Genomic DNA, 18278 nt, shown 5'->3' on the forward strand with positions numbered 1-18278 from the left:
ATTTTCTTTTAGGCTCCCTTTCCCAATGGTAGTTTTGTGAATGGCTTTAATTCACCAGGATCTTATAAAACAAATGTTGCTGCTGTGAATATGGGTCGACCATTCCAAAAAAGTCGGTAAGATAAAAATCATGGCTGGAATTCATTGTAAATAATTCCCAGTAGTTCTTATAGAGTAACTGTGTGCATAGGAATGCTTACCTGCAGACTCATTAAGAGGGGTTGTTTCTTCTTCTTTTTCTTTTTCTTCTCCTTCTCCTTCTCCTTCTCCTTCTTCTTTTACAAACATGTGAATGATTTAATGTAGAATTCCTGAACACACTTTGACCTTAGAGTTGATAATGGGTATAAAAATGAGATTGTGCACAATACATACTGTTGGTTTTTTTTAAATAATAGAATTGAAAAAATATTTCATGGCAGTAACATAAAAATCTGGTGTCTAAATGCCATTTAGTGTGTTAAGTAGGTAACATTTTAGAGAACAAGGTTTTTTTTGAGGATAGAAATGTTAAGTGAACTGAGTGATAAATGCTAGGAATGTGAATTATTTGGGATTTTTAAGAATTGAATTTTTGAAATAATTTCCATGAACTATAGTGTAAAAACAGGTAATAGCTAACAGTTATTGGGCGTTTAATGTCTGAAGCTCTGTTTTATGGGCTTTACATATTTATCACAGTTAATTTTCATAACCCTATAAGATAGATAGTGCCTATATCTATTTAAAAATGAAGAAATTGAGACATACAAGATTAAATATCGTGTATCTACAGGCACATAGCTAGTAGCTGGCAGAGCCAATATTTGAGCCCAGGTAGTTTGACTCCAAAGCCTACACTTACAACATGCTGTTCTAAACAAACTATTGACAACTCTGGAAATTTTTGTTATATCATGTAGTGTATTGATATGTCTCTTAAGTAGTATTCTTTACATAAACAACCGATAATCTCAATAACTTGGTGTATATTATGGCTTTTGACAGTATGAGAGTAACCAAAGAAAAAAGACACTATTTATTTAATAGTGTCACGTTTGTTATTTTTTGTTTGCTTATTTTGTGAGCCTTCTGGGTTTTGTTTTTGTTTTTATAAAATTATTTCTTTTCAGTGGCCGTTTCTCTTGACAGATCTTGTTTTCCCAGTTGATTCTTTTTGGCAAGGAGACCACATAATAGGGTTTGTGGTCTAGAAAAACCACATAATGTTTTTCGAAGATGACTTCTAGGAACTTAATCCTTTTTGTAAGGTTTTTCTGAAACATGCCTCACTGGAGAAAGAAGCCTTTCAGTATTAAAAAATGATCTTCTCAGTGGATTCTGGAAGCATTCATATATACTATCCTCTAATAGTCACAATTTTCATTTTTTTAAATTTTTTTTATTAGTTTTAGTTACACGAGACAAAGTAATACTTAGACGTTTATCTTTTATATCCCTCACATTGTGTGAACCCCCCTCCCCCCATCCACTATACCTCTGACATCGCACAGAGCCATTACATTTCCACTGTCTCTATTCCTAATGTTGTACTCCACCTCTTGTAAGTATAATAGTCACAATTTTTGTACTCAACTTTAACTGACACAATTGGTTAAAACATATAAAGATCATTTTTAAGTGTTAGGAAAATTTTACCAGATAAAATTATTTTGCTTTATGAAGTTTCAAATGAGATCTCTTCATATTGTAACAATGAAAGGTTTTTCTATAAGCAAAGGATTATTTGTGCTCTTATCGATGACTCTTGTTTGGTAATACACTAGCAATTAACTGTGAAATTCAAGTATTACTCTCAGTGAAGGGTAAGTACAGTGAACCTTAATTATACACATCCTATTGTTCAAAAAAAGATTATTTCGTTAGAGACAAGGATGTTTATATTTGGAAAGACCAGATTGTTACCATATAGTTTGTTTTTTTTAAGATTTTATTGGGGGCAGGGGTACAGGACTTTATTGGGGAACAGTGTGTACTTCCAGGATTTTTTTTTTTCCAAGTCAAGTTGTGTCCTTTCAATCTCAGTTGTGGAGGGTGCCATTTAGCTTCAAGTTGTTGTCCTTTCAGTCTTAGTTGTGGAGGGCGCAGCTCAGCTCCAGGTCCAGTTGCCGTTGCTAGTTGCAGGGGGTGCAGCCCACTATCCCTTGCAGGAGTCGAACCGGCAACCTTGTGGTTGAGAGCCCACGCTCCAACTAACTGAGCCATCGGGGAGGCAGCTCAGCTCAAGGTGCCGTGTTCAATCTTATTTGCAGGGGTCGCTGCCCATCATCCCTTGCGGGAGTCAAGGAATTGAACTGGCAACCTTGTGGTTGAGAGCCCACTGGCCCATGTGGGAATCGAACCGGCAGCCTTCGGTGTTAGGAGCACGGAGCTCTAACCGCCTGAGCCACTGGGCCGGCCCCGTTACCATATAGTTTTAACTCATTTTGCAGATGAAGAAAGTAAAAGTTGAAGAGGACAAACATCTTACTAGGGTTACATTACTAGTTATCAGTGTAACTGAGATTTAGAACATTTCCTTTTCCTCTACCATAGCTGGTAAAGTTTCTTTAAAAATAATTAAATTAGCGTAAATGACAATTTGCAGTTTTCCTTGTTTGGAGATACAGATTTCTCATGATTAGACATAGTAGCTCTATAAAATACATATATATGATTTCACATTTCTTTAAATGGGTAAAGTTTGCTTTAAATTGTTAATAGAATAGACATCTTTGTTATGAGGTTAGACTAAAAGCAATTTTTAACTAATAGTTAAAAATACTGATGTTTTCAGGTGTTTGACTTAAAAATACATTGTGTTCACTGTGTTCCTTTATTGTCACATGTCTTTGTCTGCTGTGCTTTCTTGGCAAAGGCTGTGAGATTACAATAAGAAAGCCCAGAATGACAGTCAAGCTATCATTGCTTTTATGGAGGTGTACCTATGGTTTTGAAGATACAGGGCAGGTTTATTATAATTTTTCTTATTCAAAACCATTTGTATACAGTTATTTTCCATATTTAACCAATACCGGTTGTTAATTTTTACAGAAATAGTACGTGAATACTTTCTTATAAAAATGCAAATATTACAGATGAAACTAAAAAAGCCTTTTGACCCTCAACCCAAATCCATGTTTCCTCCTTAAGAAGTGACCACTGCCAGACCCTCCTTTTTACTTACTTATCAGTCAAGGAGAAAGTTTGACAGTTACTGTATTAACCGTCTAACAGTTTAACCTTATAACAGCCCTATGATGATCAGTCGACCTACTTAGAGAGAATAGGACTAACTTTCAGAAGTCCGGGCATTTTTCTACCTTACTTCTTCTGTCACTTTACTTCTTCTGTCACTTTACTTCTTCCTTTCTATCTTTTACCACTCCTTTCTTTCTTTTGCCCGGACTGAGATTGTAAGTCCCTCTCAGTGAAGGGTAAGATTATGAGATCTGAGGGCTGTTTAAACCTAGTAACTTGTCCATTAGGTGTTTTGAAATGCAATGAGAAAATTTAGGTGAAACTTTATGAATAGATCATGGAAGCAGCATATCTATTTAATGAGGTCATTTTTCAGATGTGATGGATAATATATTTTGAAAATTATTTTGTGTTAGTTGACATATGGTAATTTTCATTGCTACTAAAATCTATTTTGTGACAGAAAGTAATTAACTGGAAAAGAATCATATTAAACTCAGCTCAACTTTGTAGCCTGAGTTTTAGTTTTAAGTTTTAATAATAGTAACCTAAGTTTTTGTGTTCTGTAAAGAGTAAAGTAGGAGAGCTGGAGATCCTGTTGGAATTAATGATTAATTGTTGGGCTTACAATTACGAGGTTTTAAATCCGTGTTTAGAGAGCCAGGAATTGGCAATGTGTTATTAATATTATGAATTTGTAACTATGAAAACAGACTGTAAAAATGAACTATATAAACTGCTAACAAGGGACCAAATATAAATCTCATACTTCCTTGTTTAATCTTCTGTAGAGCCAAGATCCTCAGTTGCTTGGACTTTAGATGTTTTCACTATTGATTACACTGCATCCTCTCGCCTTCATCCTACCCTGGCTTCATCTGCTTACAGATTGTTAGAGTTGGATGCTTATACACGTCATCCAAGATAGAAGCTACTTTTCTTAGAAGTATGCCATGCCTTAATTCATGAAGTTATTCATGAATCATTTTCATGAATAAAAATACATTATTTTCATTGTATTTTTTTAGTTTTTTTTGTCCAATGTATGGATCTTTGTTTGAACAACAAATTTTATTTGGTGAGGGATGTTTATTAAGAAGCTGGGGTTTTAATATATTCCACCTTTTCTTAGTGTTTTTTCATTGTCACCGCCTAAAAGAGCCTTTGTAGACTTTTTTTTCCTAACATCCCCCTATGAAAATTTAATAGTAGAGATTATGGCATATCTATTTATGTAATGTATGTATATCTGTGCTTTATACATGAAATGAGGAAGAATAAGATTCCCCTCTCCCCCCAAGGAACCAATATTTACTCCCATTTGGGAGTGATGTTGCCCAATTGAGAAAGCATGGCCTAGAATCATTAAGTTTAAAGCCTGCCTGATTTAGATGTGTCAAATCTGCAGCTTGTGTCAAAGAAAACAGCTAAAATCCTAGTTATATTCTGAATGTTGATGTCGGAGTAGTTTTATCTTGAAGAACTTTGGCTCTTCCCCCAAGTCCCTCCAAATGACTTTGTAACGTAAGAATTCTTTGCCTTTTAAAAATAATACATCTGGGACAGAAAAGGGTTTACATGACAGTTTTATGTTTAACTTAATTAATGGGAAATTAGGATGTGATAGGAAGCAATTTTTAACTTGGTCTATTAAGAGTTTCTACATTACGAGGAAAGATTTTTCTGTCTGGCTTACCTTTTATGTATGTAATCTTGTATTTCTTATAGTGTGAAGCCTCATTTTAGGTCATCAGGTGGTTCAGAACACTCAACAGAGGTCTCTGTGTCATTGGGGGATGGACCATTAAACAGAACTGGTTCAAGGAACTTTGCAGCCGAACGGCATAATCCTGCAGTGACAGCGCATCAGGAGCAGAACTACCTGCCAAAAGAGACCCCCACTTTGCAGATTGAACAGAATGGGGACTATGGTAGGGGCAGGTAAGGAAATACGGTAATATATAGGGAAATGAGGTATATGAAAATTCTTTGATCATAATGTGAACTTCTGAAAACTATGATCTAATGTGGGTTTTTTAGACTTACTTATAGGTGTATGCTAAATAAATAGTGTTACATCATACAGATTAGTAGTTTTTTATAATTATTAAGAAATTTAAGAATGTCCACATAGAATATAGCTGTGAGTCAGAGGTTTATAAAGTTATTCTGAAGTCCTTTGAGTTCACTGAGGAAAGAATGGCTTAGAGAGAGAAAATCCCATCTGCGTTATAATTTTAATTTCTCATAACTTCTAAACTGTGGGAATGGGGTTATATATTCCTACCCTGCCTAAACAAAACAAAAAAACTGAACCCTAATATGCTTCTGGTGTGGAAAGAACACTTCTAATAAAAATGTGCCCACCATATGTGGTGGTGGTGGTGGTGGTGGTGGTGGTTGAAGTTTTTGGTAGATTAGCGCAAGATCCCTTCAGAAGACTGTATATTTATTTTTTAACAATAACGGAGATTTAGAAAGTTTAGATACTTTAGACATTCACCCATCTTTGACAGAATGTATAAATTTGAAGAAATTTATGAATTGTCCCTCCCACCACCCCCTTTTTTTATCGTTGTTAAAAGGAGAACTCTTTTCAGAGGTCGAAGACGACGAGAGGATGACAGAATCCCAGTAAGTGGTTTTTACTTTTAATTACTTTTATTCAATTTCTTTTTTTTTTTTCCTCCTTTTTGTAATTTACTATGGCATTGACTTGGGGTCTACCTGTCTGGGTTTTTGTTTTATTGCTTATAGTATTCAGCAAAGATAAATAGAGCCTGTGCTTAACCCTGAAATATATACCCCTACCATACCCACCCTCCCACCCTTTAAAGGACATACATAGTTAGGGATTTGGCCTGTGTTGCTCACTTTTTAAAAAAAATTACTTGAATACCTAATATTTTATATTTGGTTTAAAAATTAAAAATATGAACAGTTTAACTTTTTACTAATGGACATTTAAGTCATTTGAATATTTTGATCTTACAAACAGTGCAACAATAACCTTATACAACCATCAGTTCCTATGTGTACAATAATATCTGAAGGAGAATCTCTAGAAGTTGGATTTCTGGGTCACAATTTAATATGTTGCTGCCAAATAGCTTTCTGTAGGGATTGTGCCGATTTTCACTCCAACAGATAGTGAACAGAAGTCCCTGTTTATCCATAGCCTTGCAGAGTATATGATTTTTTTTGCTCATCTGATAGGGCATATCATTCACTTTTAAAGCTCTGTTGGATGGTGTTAATACTATTTATTAATCGTTATTTGAAGGCAATTTTTATGTACTGTTTATTATATCCACTAACCTTATAAAACAGCTTAAAGAAAATTTGTTATGGTTCTAGACATATTCTTATTTGAATCTTAACTTACCTAGCTTCAAATTCGTATTTTGATTTTTTTTTTTTGTGGTTTGTTCATGGTGACTATTTACCATCTTTTAACTGAGACCAAAAGGAGTTGAGAATAAAAATGGTGTAGAAAGATACGGAGATCTCAGGAAAACCTTGCCTAGAATTTACAGACATATCATAAATGTGTAATATAATGCTTATTTTACATGCATAAGTAGTGAATTATATACCTGTATAAGTAATATACATGTAGTTTACTAGCTGGTATACATATAATATACAGATAAATGTAAATATATCACATAAGTAGTGAAAACATACACATTTTCAAAGAAGTAAACGTATTACATTATAATAAAGAATAGTCTTAGGTCAAACTGTGAACTCTTTAAAACAAAGTTATTTTTTCATGTATAGCTTTCTATACCATAGGCATAGGCAGCCATGAATCTTGAGGCAACAGTTTTTAAGGATACCATTTTAGCAGGCCACGTCAATCCTCAAGTGATTCTAAACAATTGAGGAGACTTGATATCGGCTTGAATTCTGTTTAATACATTGAAACTGTCTGGATTGAGGACTGAAGGTTGAGATGAAGAAAAAGAAGATAGGCATGCTTTCCAGTAGGAAGGGCAGGGGTGCAGATGCCCTTGTGCAGGATGGAGATCTTAGCTAGAGATAAAATTTGAATTTGTAAGCTGACGCGTAGAGATTGAAGTCATAAGAGTAGACAAGGACATGGCAGGGGACTCTGTAAGAGAGTGAATGATTTTTTTTATGAAGGCCAAGAATGGAGCGTGGTAGGCCAAGGATGGGGGCATAGTCGTTTTGGACTATAAAATAAGATTATTCATTAATGTTCGAAGTATTTAAGCAAAATCTGAGTGAAGATGGCTGATAGGCTAATGGACGACTGGGTGTCAGGTGAAGGTCTGGGCTGAAAATATTTAAAGTGTGCAACTTAATGATTTTTGGTAAATTTTCAGAGTTGTTAAGTCAAAAGACCACCAGAAAGTGAACAAGATTGTTTTAAGTGTTGTTCCCATATACATAGTAGTTGAAGTCATGGATAATGGATATCACACAGGGAGAGTATGGAAAGTGAGAGAGGTAGTAACCATATAGAAACCAAAAAACCATCAAAAGAAGTGGGCAGGGAAAGAAAAGCACATTATTGTCAGACTTGAGAATCAGGAGAAATAGCGGTATCACAGAAGCTAAGGGAAAAATGAGCTCCTAAAGGAAAAGAATGTGTACCATGCCAAACGTTATAGTGAGGTCGGGAGGGAAAAAGAATGTCAGCTTTTGCATTGTGGAAGGCATTGGTGACTTGTCAAAGCGGTTTTAGTGAAGTGATGAGTACAGAGGTGAAGAAGTGGGAGAGGCGGTAGAACAAGTGAGAGGTTTGTCGGGATATATAGGATGGTAGGTGAAAGGGAAAGATGAGATTTTCATGGAAGGATATTCTCTCTTTAGACTATGTGGAAGGAGAAAAGATGATGGCCAATTTACTTGAGGTAGGGTTTTTTGTTTTTATTTTGTTACGAAAGGAGGTATAGTAAATACAGAAAGGAACAAATAGTGGAGATTGATTAGAAGGCTTAGGAGTGGGGCAAAGGTTGCAAAAGAAACAGCTGACTAAAGATAAAGTAGGATGGTTAAAGACTAATGAGAGTTCGACTGAGATGAGAAGCCAGGAATTTATAGGGGAACAATTCTGTGCATTAGGGTAGAGGTTGTTTTTTGAAACTTTCACCTTCTGTGGTGCAGGATTAGAGACTGAGACAGACACATGACCTGTTTTATGATTTGTGTCTTTTAGAGACCCCATCCTTCAACAGCTGAAGCTAAGGCTCCAACACCAAAGTTTGACTTACTAGCCTCAAATTTTCCTCCTTTGCCTGGGAGTTCATCAAGAACACCAGGTGGACTTGTTTTGGAGAGTAGGATGTCTGATGTTGTTAAAGGTGTCTGCAAAGAAAAGGTAAACACTGAAACGCCTTATGGGACTATGTTAACCTATGTTTTCAAGGTTATTATTAAAGTTTTATTTGTACTTAAGTATTTCTAACAGTTTTTATTCATGAGATTTTCGGCATGCTTTGAGTATTATAAAAAGATTTATGATAAAGCTACACAAGTTTCAATAAAATGTTTCTTCACTTTTGTATGTCTTTGTATCAGTCACTCAATTTGGTAGAACTGATGACTGGGAGCTGAATGGAAAGGCATTTCCACTTAAGTGCCTATAATTCACCAGTGCCGTAAATGAATTCTAAGCTCGTTTGGTAAACTCAGTCTTATTTTAATAGTACTTATACATAGTAGATCTAGGCTTAGAATGAAAATAGTAGTCTCCTGCAACAACTTTCAACTCGAGCTTTTTCTCCTGACATCTCTCCCTGTATTTCTAATTAACATGGTTACACTGCTGTTTCTTGACTTTTCAGTTTTAGATGTTGCCTATGAACTTTACATTCTAGAAGCTAAGGATTGAGCTCTCTGAAACCAACATACTTGGCTCATCCTTGCAGTACATTGTACTTCATCAGATCTAGGACACCATCAATTATAAGATGCCCCATTATTTTAGTATCACTAAAAAAGTGAAAATCAGTGCCAGTTAGACTACGACATACCCTCATTTATAAGTCACATCTCAATATTACATATTTTCTTCCTAACTGAGCCTCACAGTCTATGATTAGTATGTCTCCTGTCCTACACTCGGTGACCTGCGTACTGCTGTGTTCCTGGGACTTCACCGTCATCCTGGGAATTTTCCTTATTCTCCTTCATTGGATCCCCTCTTTTTCTGACTCTTGTTTTACTTTCCCATATTGGTGGGTCACGTCTTCCCAAGTTTACTGAATAAATGGCTTTTAGTATTTTATCAGCACCACTCTCTAACTAACTGAGCTAACCAGCTACCCTGGCTTTTAGTATTTTAGATGTTAATTTCTAGGGCTCTTTTCTTGTTTTCCTTGTTTCAATTGTGGTAAAACACATATAACATAAAATTTACCATCTTACCATTGTTAAGTGTGTATACTTCAGTAGTGTTAAATACATTCACATTGTTGTGCAACCATCTCCAGAACTCTCTTCATCTTACAGAACTAAAATGTGCTACCCATTAAACAGCAACTTCATTCTTGCTTCCCTCAGCCCCTGACAACCATAGTTCTACTTTGTTCTATGAATTTGACAGTTCTAGGTACCTCACATAAGTAGAATCATGGAGTATTTTGTCTTTTTGTGACTGGCTTGTTTCACATAACATATTGCTTTTGAGATCCATCCATTGTTGTAGCTTGTGTCAGTTATTCATTCCTTGCATCATGCAATAATATTCCATTGTATGTATGCAGTAGGTCCCCTCCTACATGCAATTTCACTTTCCATGGTTTCATTTACCCACATCAATCACACTTCAAAAATATTAAATGAAAAATTCCAGAAATAAACAAATCGTATGTGTTAAATTGTGTGCCATTCTGAGTAGCGTTCCTCCGATGTGAATCACCCTTTGTCCAGTGTATCCACGCTGTATATGCTCCGTGGCCGTTGGTCACTCTCGGTTATCAGACTAACTGGCACAGTATCACGGTGTTTGTGTTCAAGTAACCCTTATTTTACTTAGTAATGGCCCCAAAGTGCTAGAATAGTGATGCTAACAACGTAGACCAAAGAGAAGCTGTAAACTGCTTTCTTTAAGTGAAGTGGTAAGTACAGTACAATAAGATATTTTGCAAGACAGACCACATTCACAAAATTTTCATTACAGTATATTATTATAATTGTTATATTTTATTATTAGTTCTTGTTATTAATCTTTTACTGGGCCAAATTTATAAATTAAAAAATCATATACATATAAAATAACAAATTGTATATAGGGTTCAGTACTATCTGCAGTTTCAGGCATCCACTGGGGATATTGGAATATAGCCCCTGTCGGTAAGGGGGAGACCACTGTTCTACATTTTATTTATCCATTCACCAGTTGATGAGTGTGTAGGTTGTTCCCACTTTTTGGCTATTATGAATAATGCTACTATGAACATTTGTGTATAGGTTTTTTGTGCAGACATGTTTTCTCTCTTGTTTGCGTTCCCAGGAGTGGGATTTGCTAGGTCTTATGGTAACTACATCTAATTTTTTGAGGAACTGCCAGGCTATTTTCCAAAGGGGCTGTACCATTTTACATTGCCACCCTCAATGTATGAGAGTTCCAATATCATCACTAACATTTGTTATTGTCTGGCTTATTGATTTATAGCCATTCTAGTGAGTGTGAAGTGATGTTTCTTTGTGGTTTTGTTTTGCATTTCCCTGCTGTTTAATAATGTTGAGCATCTTTAATATATGCTTGTTGGCCCTTTGTATATCTTATTTGAAGAAGTATTTATGTAAGTGCAATTTTTAAAAAAAGCTTAATATTTCAATTACAGTTAACATTCAATATTATATTAGTTTCAGGTGAACAGCATAGTGGTTAGACATTTATATAACTTACAAAGTGATCGTCCCCCCCTCTCCAATAAGCCTAGTACCCACCTGGCACCATACATTCTTATTATAATATTATGTTCTTTATCCTGTACTTTCAGTGCAATTTTTAAATCTGCTTTTACTTTAAGGATAATGAAGAGTTGAGAGTTAGTTGTCCAGTGCCTGCAGAGGATGAACAGACAGATTGTATCTCTGCCCAGCAACTCAGTATGAGTACCAGTCCTCCCTGTACAGCTGAGCCTCCTGCATTAAGGTACAGCTTTCAGTATATGACTGAGGACTTTTTCTTCTGATCATTTGCTCACCTGTCTCTGTGTGCTATGCTAAGTCTGATGTCAGCTCTTTTTTTCCTTAGCACAACTCAGCAAGAAAAGGATTTACTAGAGGATTCCACTGTTCAGAAGGATGTTCTCACCCAGACGACAGTATCAGTTTCTTCCCCAAGTACTGCAAAGCCATCAAGGACAAATACTGCTTCCCCCTGTAATAGTAACGTAAATGTAGCTGTAACTGTGGCCCTGCAGGTAACCTGATGAATTTAGTTTTATGTAAGGAAAAAAAAAAAATAGGGTAAATAATGAGAAGTTATTCTTTTCCCGTAACTCTTTGCTAGTGCAGAGTCACTTGGAAATAGCCCAAATTGGGTCTCCTGAAGCTAAAGGAGTTTAAAGTCACTGTGAAGAAATGAATTTTTAGCCATGTTGAGGGAGTGAAGAAGTTAACTATTCATTCTGTTTCTTTTGATTGCTTTTTCTCTGATCATATTATGGTTAAGTGAAGCTTCTTATGTTGTGTATATCCTTTTTGGGCTAGTGTAAAGGTGCCTTGAGCCTCTTGAAATTTTTTTGTATAATGATTAAATCTATGGAACCCATGAGGGACCACTCATTTTTATTCACTTTCCAGAATTATTTTTATAATTAGGAAAATACAGAAAAGCGGGTGTGGGCGGAACCCACAAAATTTACCTATACACCTTTTATTCACTGATACAATAGTAGCATTTTGGTGTACAGCTCTTTATTTTTTTTAGGTTAAGAATATTTTATCTTGTCATTTAATATAATAGTGTAAAATAACAGCTACCAATTATTAATTGCCTACTGTATTCCAGGACCACTGCTAAAGACCTTTTACATACCTGATCCCATTCTGGAGGACCCCGTTGTCCTCCTTTTTCAGATGAGGTGGTTAGGACTTTTAATTAGTCTCCTATTAATATATGATTGGTTTCCAGCAGCTCTGCTGAGATTCTTGTGGAATCCTTTTCAGGGTTCTTTGTAGCCAGGGAAGAGAGAATGAAGCCATTTCATTTTGTCATATAAATGGACCGTTACTAGTTTAATCTGTCCTTCTTTGTTAGACATTTAGGTTGTATTTCCAGTTTTTTTCATCACTATAAATAATGTGACATGAACATCCTTCAAATACATTCCTTAAGTAAAATTATTGTTCTGTACATAAATTACTAATGTTTTTATCATTTTTCAACAAATGTATTTTTTTAAAAAGATTGTACTGATACACTTGGATAGCATTGTATATTAGTGTGCCTTACTGATTTGCTTGTGGTTAATACTATCCTTTTTGTATTTTAGTACTTAGAGAATGTGTACCATAAATCTTTTTGTTCCTTATCTTCACTTGAAAGGAACCCCGAAAGCTAAGTTACGCTGAAGTGTGCCAGAAGCCCCCTAAAGAGCCATCTCCAGTTCCTGTGCAGCCACTACGAGAACTCCGCTCCAATGTAGTGTCTCCCACCAAAAATGAAGAGAATGGAGCTCCTGAGAAGTCCATTGAGAAACCACATGAGAAGCCAGAAGCAAGGGCTAGTAAGGATTATTCTGGCTTCCGAGGCAATACCATTCCTAGGGGAGCAGCTGGAAAAATCAGGGAACAGAGACGCCAGTTTGGCCATAGGGCTATACCTCAGGGAGTGACTCGACGTAACGGCAAAGAGCAATATGTGCCACCCAGATCACCAAAGTAAAAAACAAACAAACAAACAAAAAACTATTCAAAAACTTCTCTCTTCCCATTAAACTTGGGCCGCCGTGGCTGTACTGAACTGTTTTGGAGGGGAGCGGGTAGCCAGGAAGGAAACAGGAGAAAGTCTGTCCTTAAATCATTATGGATTTTGGAGTTGTGAGCAGTAGAATCCCAAAATTCATCTCTAAAGTGATTTTAAAGTGCTGGAGGAGTCCAATCAGTATAAATATATATATATATATATATACATATATAAAAATATAATTTTTCTATTTTGTTTTTGATTTTAATTTGCAGAGATCTTCTGCCTGGAATCAATTTTGAGGGTTCAGATTTAGCTTGGGGAAAAACATATTACACATCCTTCAGTATAAGAGATGAGGGAGTGAGAGAAAATATTTTTTGAAGAAACATTTCTGTAAAATTAGAAATTACTTTTTTTAATCTATTTAAAGTTTGGCTTGGAGAATGCCATCTCTGCCTATATGGCCTTGTGTTGCAAAGCAGATCAGTGGCTGGGGTGCCTGTTGCGGTGTGTGTGTGTGCACGAGTGATTGGAGCCAAATCTGTTGTCATGTTAGTAAATGATTTGAAAATTGAATGTAATACGTACTTGAGTAGATTTTTTTTTCAGTTTGAAATGTAATCTCTTTTTGACCTTACTAATGTTTCATGCAACATGAAGCTGTTAAAACTCTGATTGTACTTGGAGATGACTACCAATCAGTTTAATACTCAAGGAAAGAATGGGGGTTATTCAGAAAATTGAAAATCTGTCTTAGAGTGGATAGGTCGAATGGACTTTAGAAGTTTAAACTGCTCTGTGATTTTTTCCCCCCTAAAATAGGAAACAACTTTTTTTGTTACTTCATTTGTCAGTGTCTGTTCTTTGACTACCAACCCCCAAAAGCAAAATAACCAAACACCTATGTAATTGTATGTTTCTAACTGCCTTGACCAGTCAAATCTCATAACTGTTCTAGATTTCTGAATTGAACAGTGAAGTATTTTACTCTTCTATTCAAGTATTTAGAACTTTAGATCCCAGAACGGTAGGGCAGACTGACCCTACAGTAATTTATTTGTGTTAGAGCTAAAGATGAAACATTGTAATTGAGTCTCTTACAGTGTTAAATAGTATAGAAGTAAAAATAATTTTTTTAAAGACTTAATTTGGGGGTAACTTTTTGTATTTACAGTGTATTTATCGCCTTTCTTCCTTCCCTTTCTCCAAAAAAAGAAAATAAAAAAATAAAAAAAATACAGTTTGGAATTCACAGAAACAGAACCAGCAAGTCATGAGATTTTTGAGTTAAGTTGAGAAAGATAGTTGAAGAAAATTAATACATAATTTCTCAGTGAATAAAGTTGTAGCTCTCATATTAAATAGGCAAGTTTACATGCTGGTATTTAGAAAATGGCTAAAATGTTAAAAACCATGTTACATTAATCTGTTTTAAGTCATACCATTTTCAGAGTTCTGTGTAAAGTGGGTTTTTTTTTTTTTTAAGGGATAGTTTGTAATAGTAATAACTGTCCCTTATATTAGTGAATTACATATGTACAAATTGAAACTGTAAATTGTGAACACTGGAAAGCACCATTGTGACATAGAGTAAACATCTTAGTAATATATTAAAATGAATGTAAATGGAAGTTAAAATTACATTACTGTGAAACTCATCTTCCAACTCTTAAGTTAAGCTTTGGAGATTTGTATTAGTACGTAACTGTTCAAAGCTTTGAAAACACTGCACATTTATGTACACGCCAGAATTACCATTTCTTTGTAACTTATTCAGCTTGGCAATTGCTTCTGATTTGGTGGATTGATAATGTGGTGTAATATATTTAAGTAGTTTGGAACTATTCATTTCTACACACTATTTTTTTAAAATCATCTAGATGAAACATACAATTAAACTGCCTGTGCTAAACATTTGGGGGAAGTTTAGGTTCTTTTTTAAAAAAGTATTAGTAATCATTGACTACATCTATGATAAAACTGCTTATTTTGGTTTACTTAGATAATAATGCTGCAGTTGGTGGAAACGATAAACATTTAAAGTGTTAACACTCTGTGAATGCATTGGATTTAAGAGAATAAACATTTTATAAAAATCACTTGGCAAGGATTATAAACTTAATTATTGCACTTGAAACAAAACATTTTTTTACAACATGTCACAGAAGTGGGCTTGTATTATTTGTATGCTTGTGTGACTTACCCAACTTCTAAAAACTAAATATTCTAATTGAAACACAATAAAAGAGTCTTCTTTTTGAAGAAAGCAAGTTTGTTCTTGCTTTTTCCCAAATGTTATTGAAAGTAGAAATTTAATTTAAAGACATGACCTTTTAAAATTTCTTATAAAATATATAGTTTTAATTTAATTTGCATCATTACAGCTAATAGCTCCCATTTTGATGGGATGTATAGGGCAGAATTTGTGTGTGTGTGTGTGTGTGTGTGCGCATGTGTGTACAGAAAATATATATATTCACAATATGTATTTAGCATTTATTTTATTACAGCAGATTTCAGGTTTGTATCTAAATGATGCCTATGAGTTGTGTGAAACTGTTGGCTTTTTTCCCTGCATTACTCTGTAACTGATAAGGGTTGGCCATTCATTGTAGTTCAGCTATTTATTTGGTGGTTCTTTAGAAGGAAGAATTTATATGTCAAATTTTTCTCTTCATCCTTTTGGCTTAACACTTCTTGGGTTGTTGAAGGCTAAAAGTATATGCAAATGATACTGATTGTATGGTACATTGATCTTCTGCCATAGGTCTTATTGCATGAAGAGAAGAGTCACAGAAGTTCTCCGCCTTGCACTTCATAGAGGTGTATAGAGAGATTGCAAAATTATCTCCATTTCCTCTCCTGATTATTAAGGTTTTCATGATATCTAGGGCCTATCTCTAATCTGAATAACTTCGTTTTTGCAAATGTAGACACTGGCATTCAAAAGAGTGATCCGTCTAAATTTTTTTCAACTGGATTTTGGGAGAAGATAAAATCTTTCAGTAATAGGGTTTATTGTTGTTGTCATCTTATGTGCTTAATTTGCATGTGATCAAATGACATGCAGTTTTTAATTTATTTTTGGTTCCTAAAATTAAGGTAGCTTAAATATTGTTTCACATTCCTTTTTCTTTTTTAAATAAGCAGGTTGGCTTTGCAGAAAGCTTAATGATTGAGTATTAGCATCTGCTGGAACAGAAAATAGTATTTAAAAGTTACCGAATACTTTCTCTAGTTTTAGTAGTTATGGCCTTAATATTTGGTCTTTTGGCTTACATGTCCACTGGTTTCACTTTGACAGTTGAACAGCACTGGGGTAAAAGTCTGATGTTTGTGTTGGCCATGTATGTTAAGCATATTTTAAAAGTATCCAGTTTGTTTTTACAGAGACGATAAAATGCAAAAGAGGACAATATATATTCCTTTTGAGGGATTTTTATAAATTCTTAACTATATAATGGGGGATTTTTTTCTAATTTTTTATATTTCCTTACAATTTGGTGGCTGTTAATTTAACTTTAGGCTTTTGGTGTATGCTAATTTAGCTAATCCGAGCTTCTAACAAGATATATAGACATTTCAGTTCTCATTAGCTGACTGAGGACATTTTAGAAAGTTGAAAGAAAATTTGTTTTCAAGTTGAGAGTAAATTCTATTTCAAAATACACCTAATTATTAAAGTTTTTTTTAAAGCTGAGAACTTATAAATTGTCGAGTAGACGATTCCTAAAAGTACAGCTCAGATACCAACAAGCTGTGTATAAAATAAAATGGTTTTCAATTTTGCAGCACAAAACACTGATTGATTAGCATATAGTGGAAGAAACATCCACATTAATTTTTTTTTCTCATTCAGGTGTCCCTTGAGTGACATCTCTTAAACATTTGCCTTGGGGGTGGTCAGAACCAGTTATCTGGCTCTGTTTTGTCCATTACTTAGGTATGTTCCTGTTGTCAAAACCATCCCCCCCAAAAATGGTGTAACACATGCTATTATGTTAAAATGAGTACATCCTTGTTATTTGTATTTTTGTTTTCAACATTGCCAAGGTGCTATGGGAAATTAAAGTAACAAAAATTAGAAAAAATAAAATTATTTAAAAGCAGAACTGGTTTCCTTTTCTCCAGGTGGTTTGTATCTAATGACTTCTTGTTATTTACTTTTCGATAATTTTATATGTTGCCCACTCTCTCTTTCTAGTTCCATTACTATCCTGGTCTCAGTTGGTGTTTTGTTTTTGGGAGGGGGGGAAGCAGGATGTGTGATATTTCATGTGTAAAGTGAGGGCAGAGAGCTAGAAGATTCAGCATTGATTCTGGGTTTTCTTAAGTTGTTTTTGTGTCAGAAGCAGTTATTGAAAGGGAAAACAATTATATGGCAATACACAGCTTAAGGATTTTGCCTTCATTGGGCAGGCAGATTTTGGGCTGACTTGAGTATGTAAATTCTGGGCTTTTAAAACTTTCATTTCCAAGAGAAAACCATTTAGGTTATCTTCTTCAACCACGTCTTGCTTTGATGGTATTAAACCCTTCAGCTTTAGCTGAAGGTTTTGGGTAGCTTTTTAAAGGAAAAGTTCACTGGGAAATGTAAGTAGGTCTGTTAAGCTTTTTAAAACTATGTAAGGCAAATATGGAAAAGCTTAGTAAATCCCTAGCTTTTTAACAGCTGGTATCTAAATGTGACAGCTCAACTTTTATCGAAAATAATACAGTAGCCCCCTCTTACCCACAGCTTTGCTTTCTGTGGTTTCAGTTAGATGTGGCACTCACGTTCAAGAAATATTAAATGGAAAGTTCCAGAAATAAACAATTTATAAGTTTTAAATTGCATGCCATTCTGAGTAGCGTGCCTGTGATATGGATCATCCCTTTGTCCAGCGTATCCACGCTGTATATACTACCCACCCATTGGTCACTCTCGGTTATCAGGTCGACTATAGCCGTATCACAGCGCTTGTGTTCAGGTAACCCTTATGTTACTTATAATGGCCCCGTAGCGCAAGAGTAGTGATGCTGGCAGTTGGAGTATGCCAGAGAGAAGCCATAAAGCGCTTCCTTTAAGTGAAATGGTGAGGACAGTACAGTAAGATATTTTGAGTGTTATTCTATCTGTATGTGGTTCATTAGTAGCATTGACCTTTAAACAGTTAAGACCTTTAATTTGCTAATGAACAGTTGATTATTTCAATGAGATAGT

The 18278-nt window shown here is 35.0% G+C and overlaps 1 protein-coding gene across 13 annotated transcripts in view; it reads left to right on the plus strand.

Moving 5' to 3' along the window:
• Nucleotides 1–17148, plus strand: part of LARP4 (La ribonucleoprotein 4) — a 62226-nt gene extending 45078 nt beyond the window's left edge. For 5 of the 13 annotated variants that reach the window (XM_081059137.1, XM_081059142.1, XM_081059149.1 and 2 more), the window contains 7 exons: nucleotides 13–116; nucleotides 4909–5121; nucleotides 5766–5814; nucleotides 8369–8530; nucleotides 11190–11314; nucleotides 11417–11585; nucleotides 12713–13198. In XM_081059137.1, the coding sequence (XP_080915263.1) occupies nucleotides 13–116; nucleotides 4909–5121; nucleotides 5766–5814; nucleotides 8369–8530; nucleotides 11190–11314; nucleotides 11417–11585; nucleotides 12713–13051 (1161 nt within the window). In that variant the 3' untranslated portion in view covers nucleotides 13052–13198. Of the gene's footprint in view, nucleotides 1–12; nucleotides 117–4908; nucleotides 5122–5765; nucleotides 5815–8368; nucleotides 8531–11189; nucleotides 11315–11416; nucleotides 11586–12712; nucleotides 13199–15842 lie in introns of those variants that run through there. The other 8 variants (XM_081059143.1, XM_081059144.1, XM_081059138.1 and 5 more) reach the window with 3 other exon arrangements.
• The last annotated feature ends 1130 nt before the right edge of the window (nucleotides 17149–18278 follow it).

The sequence above is a fragment of the Rhinolophus hipposideros genome, assembly GCF_964194185.1.
Source record: "Rhinolophus hipposideros genome assembly, chromosome: 9".
Classification (NCBI taxonomy): domain Eukaryota; kingdom Metazoa; phylum Chordata; class Mammalia; order Chiroptera; family Rhinolophidae; genus Rhinolophus; species Rhinolophus hipposideros.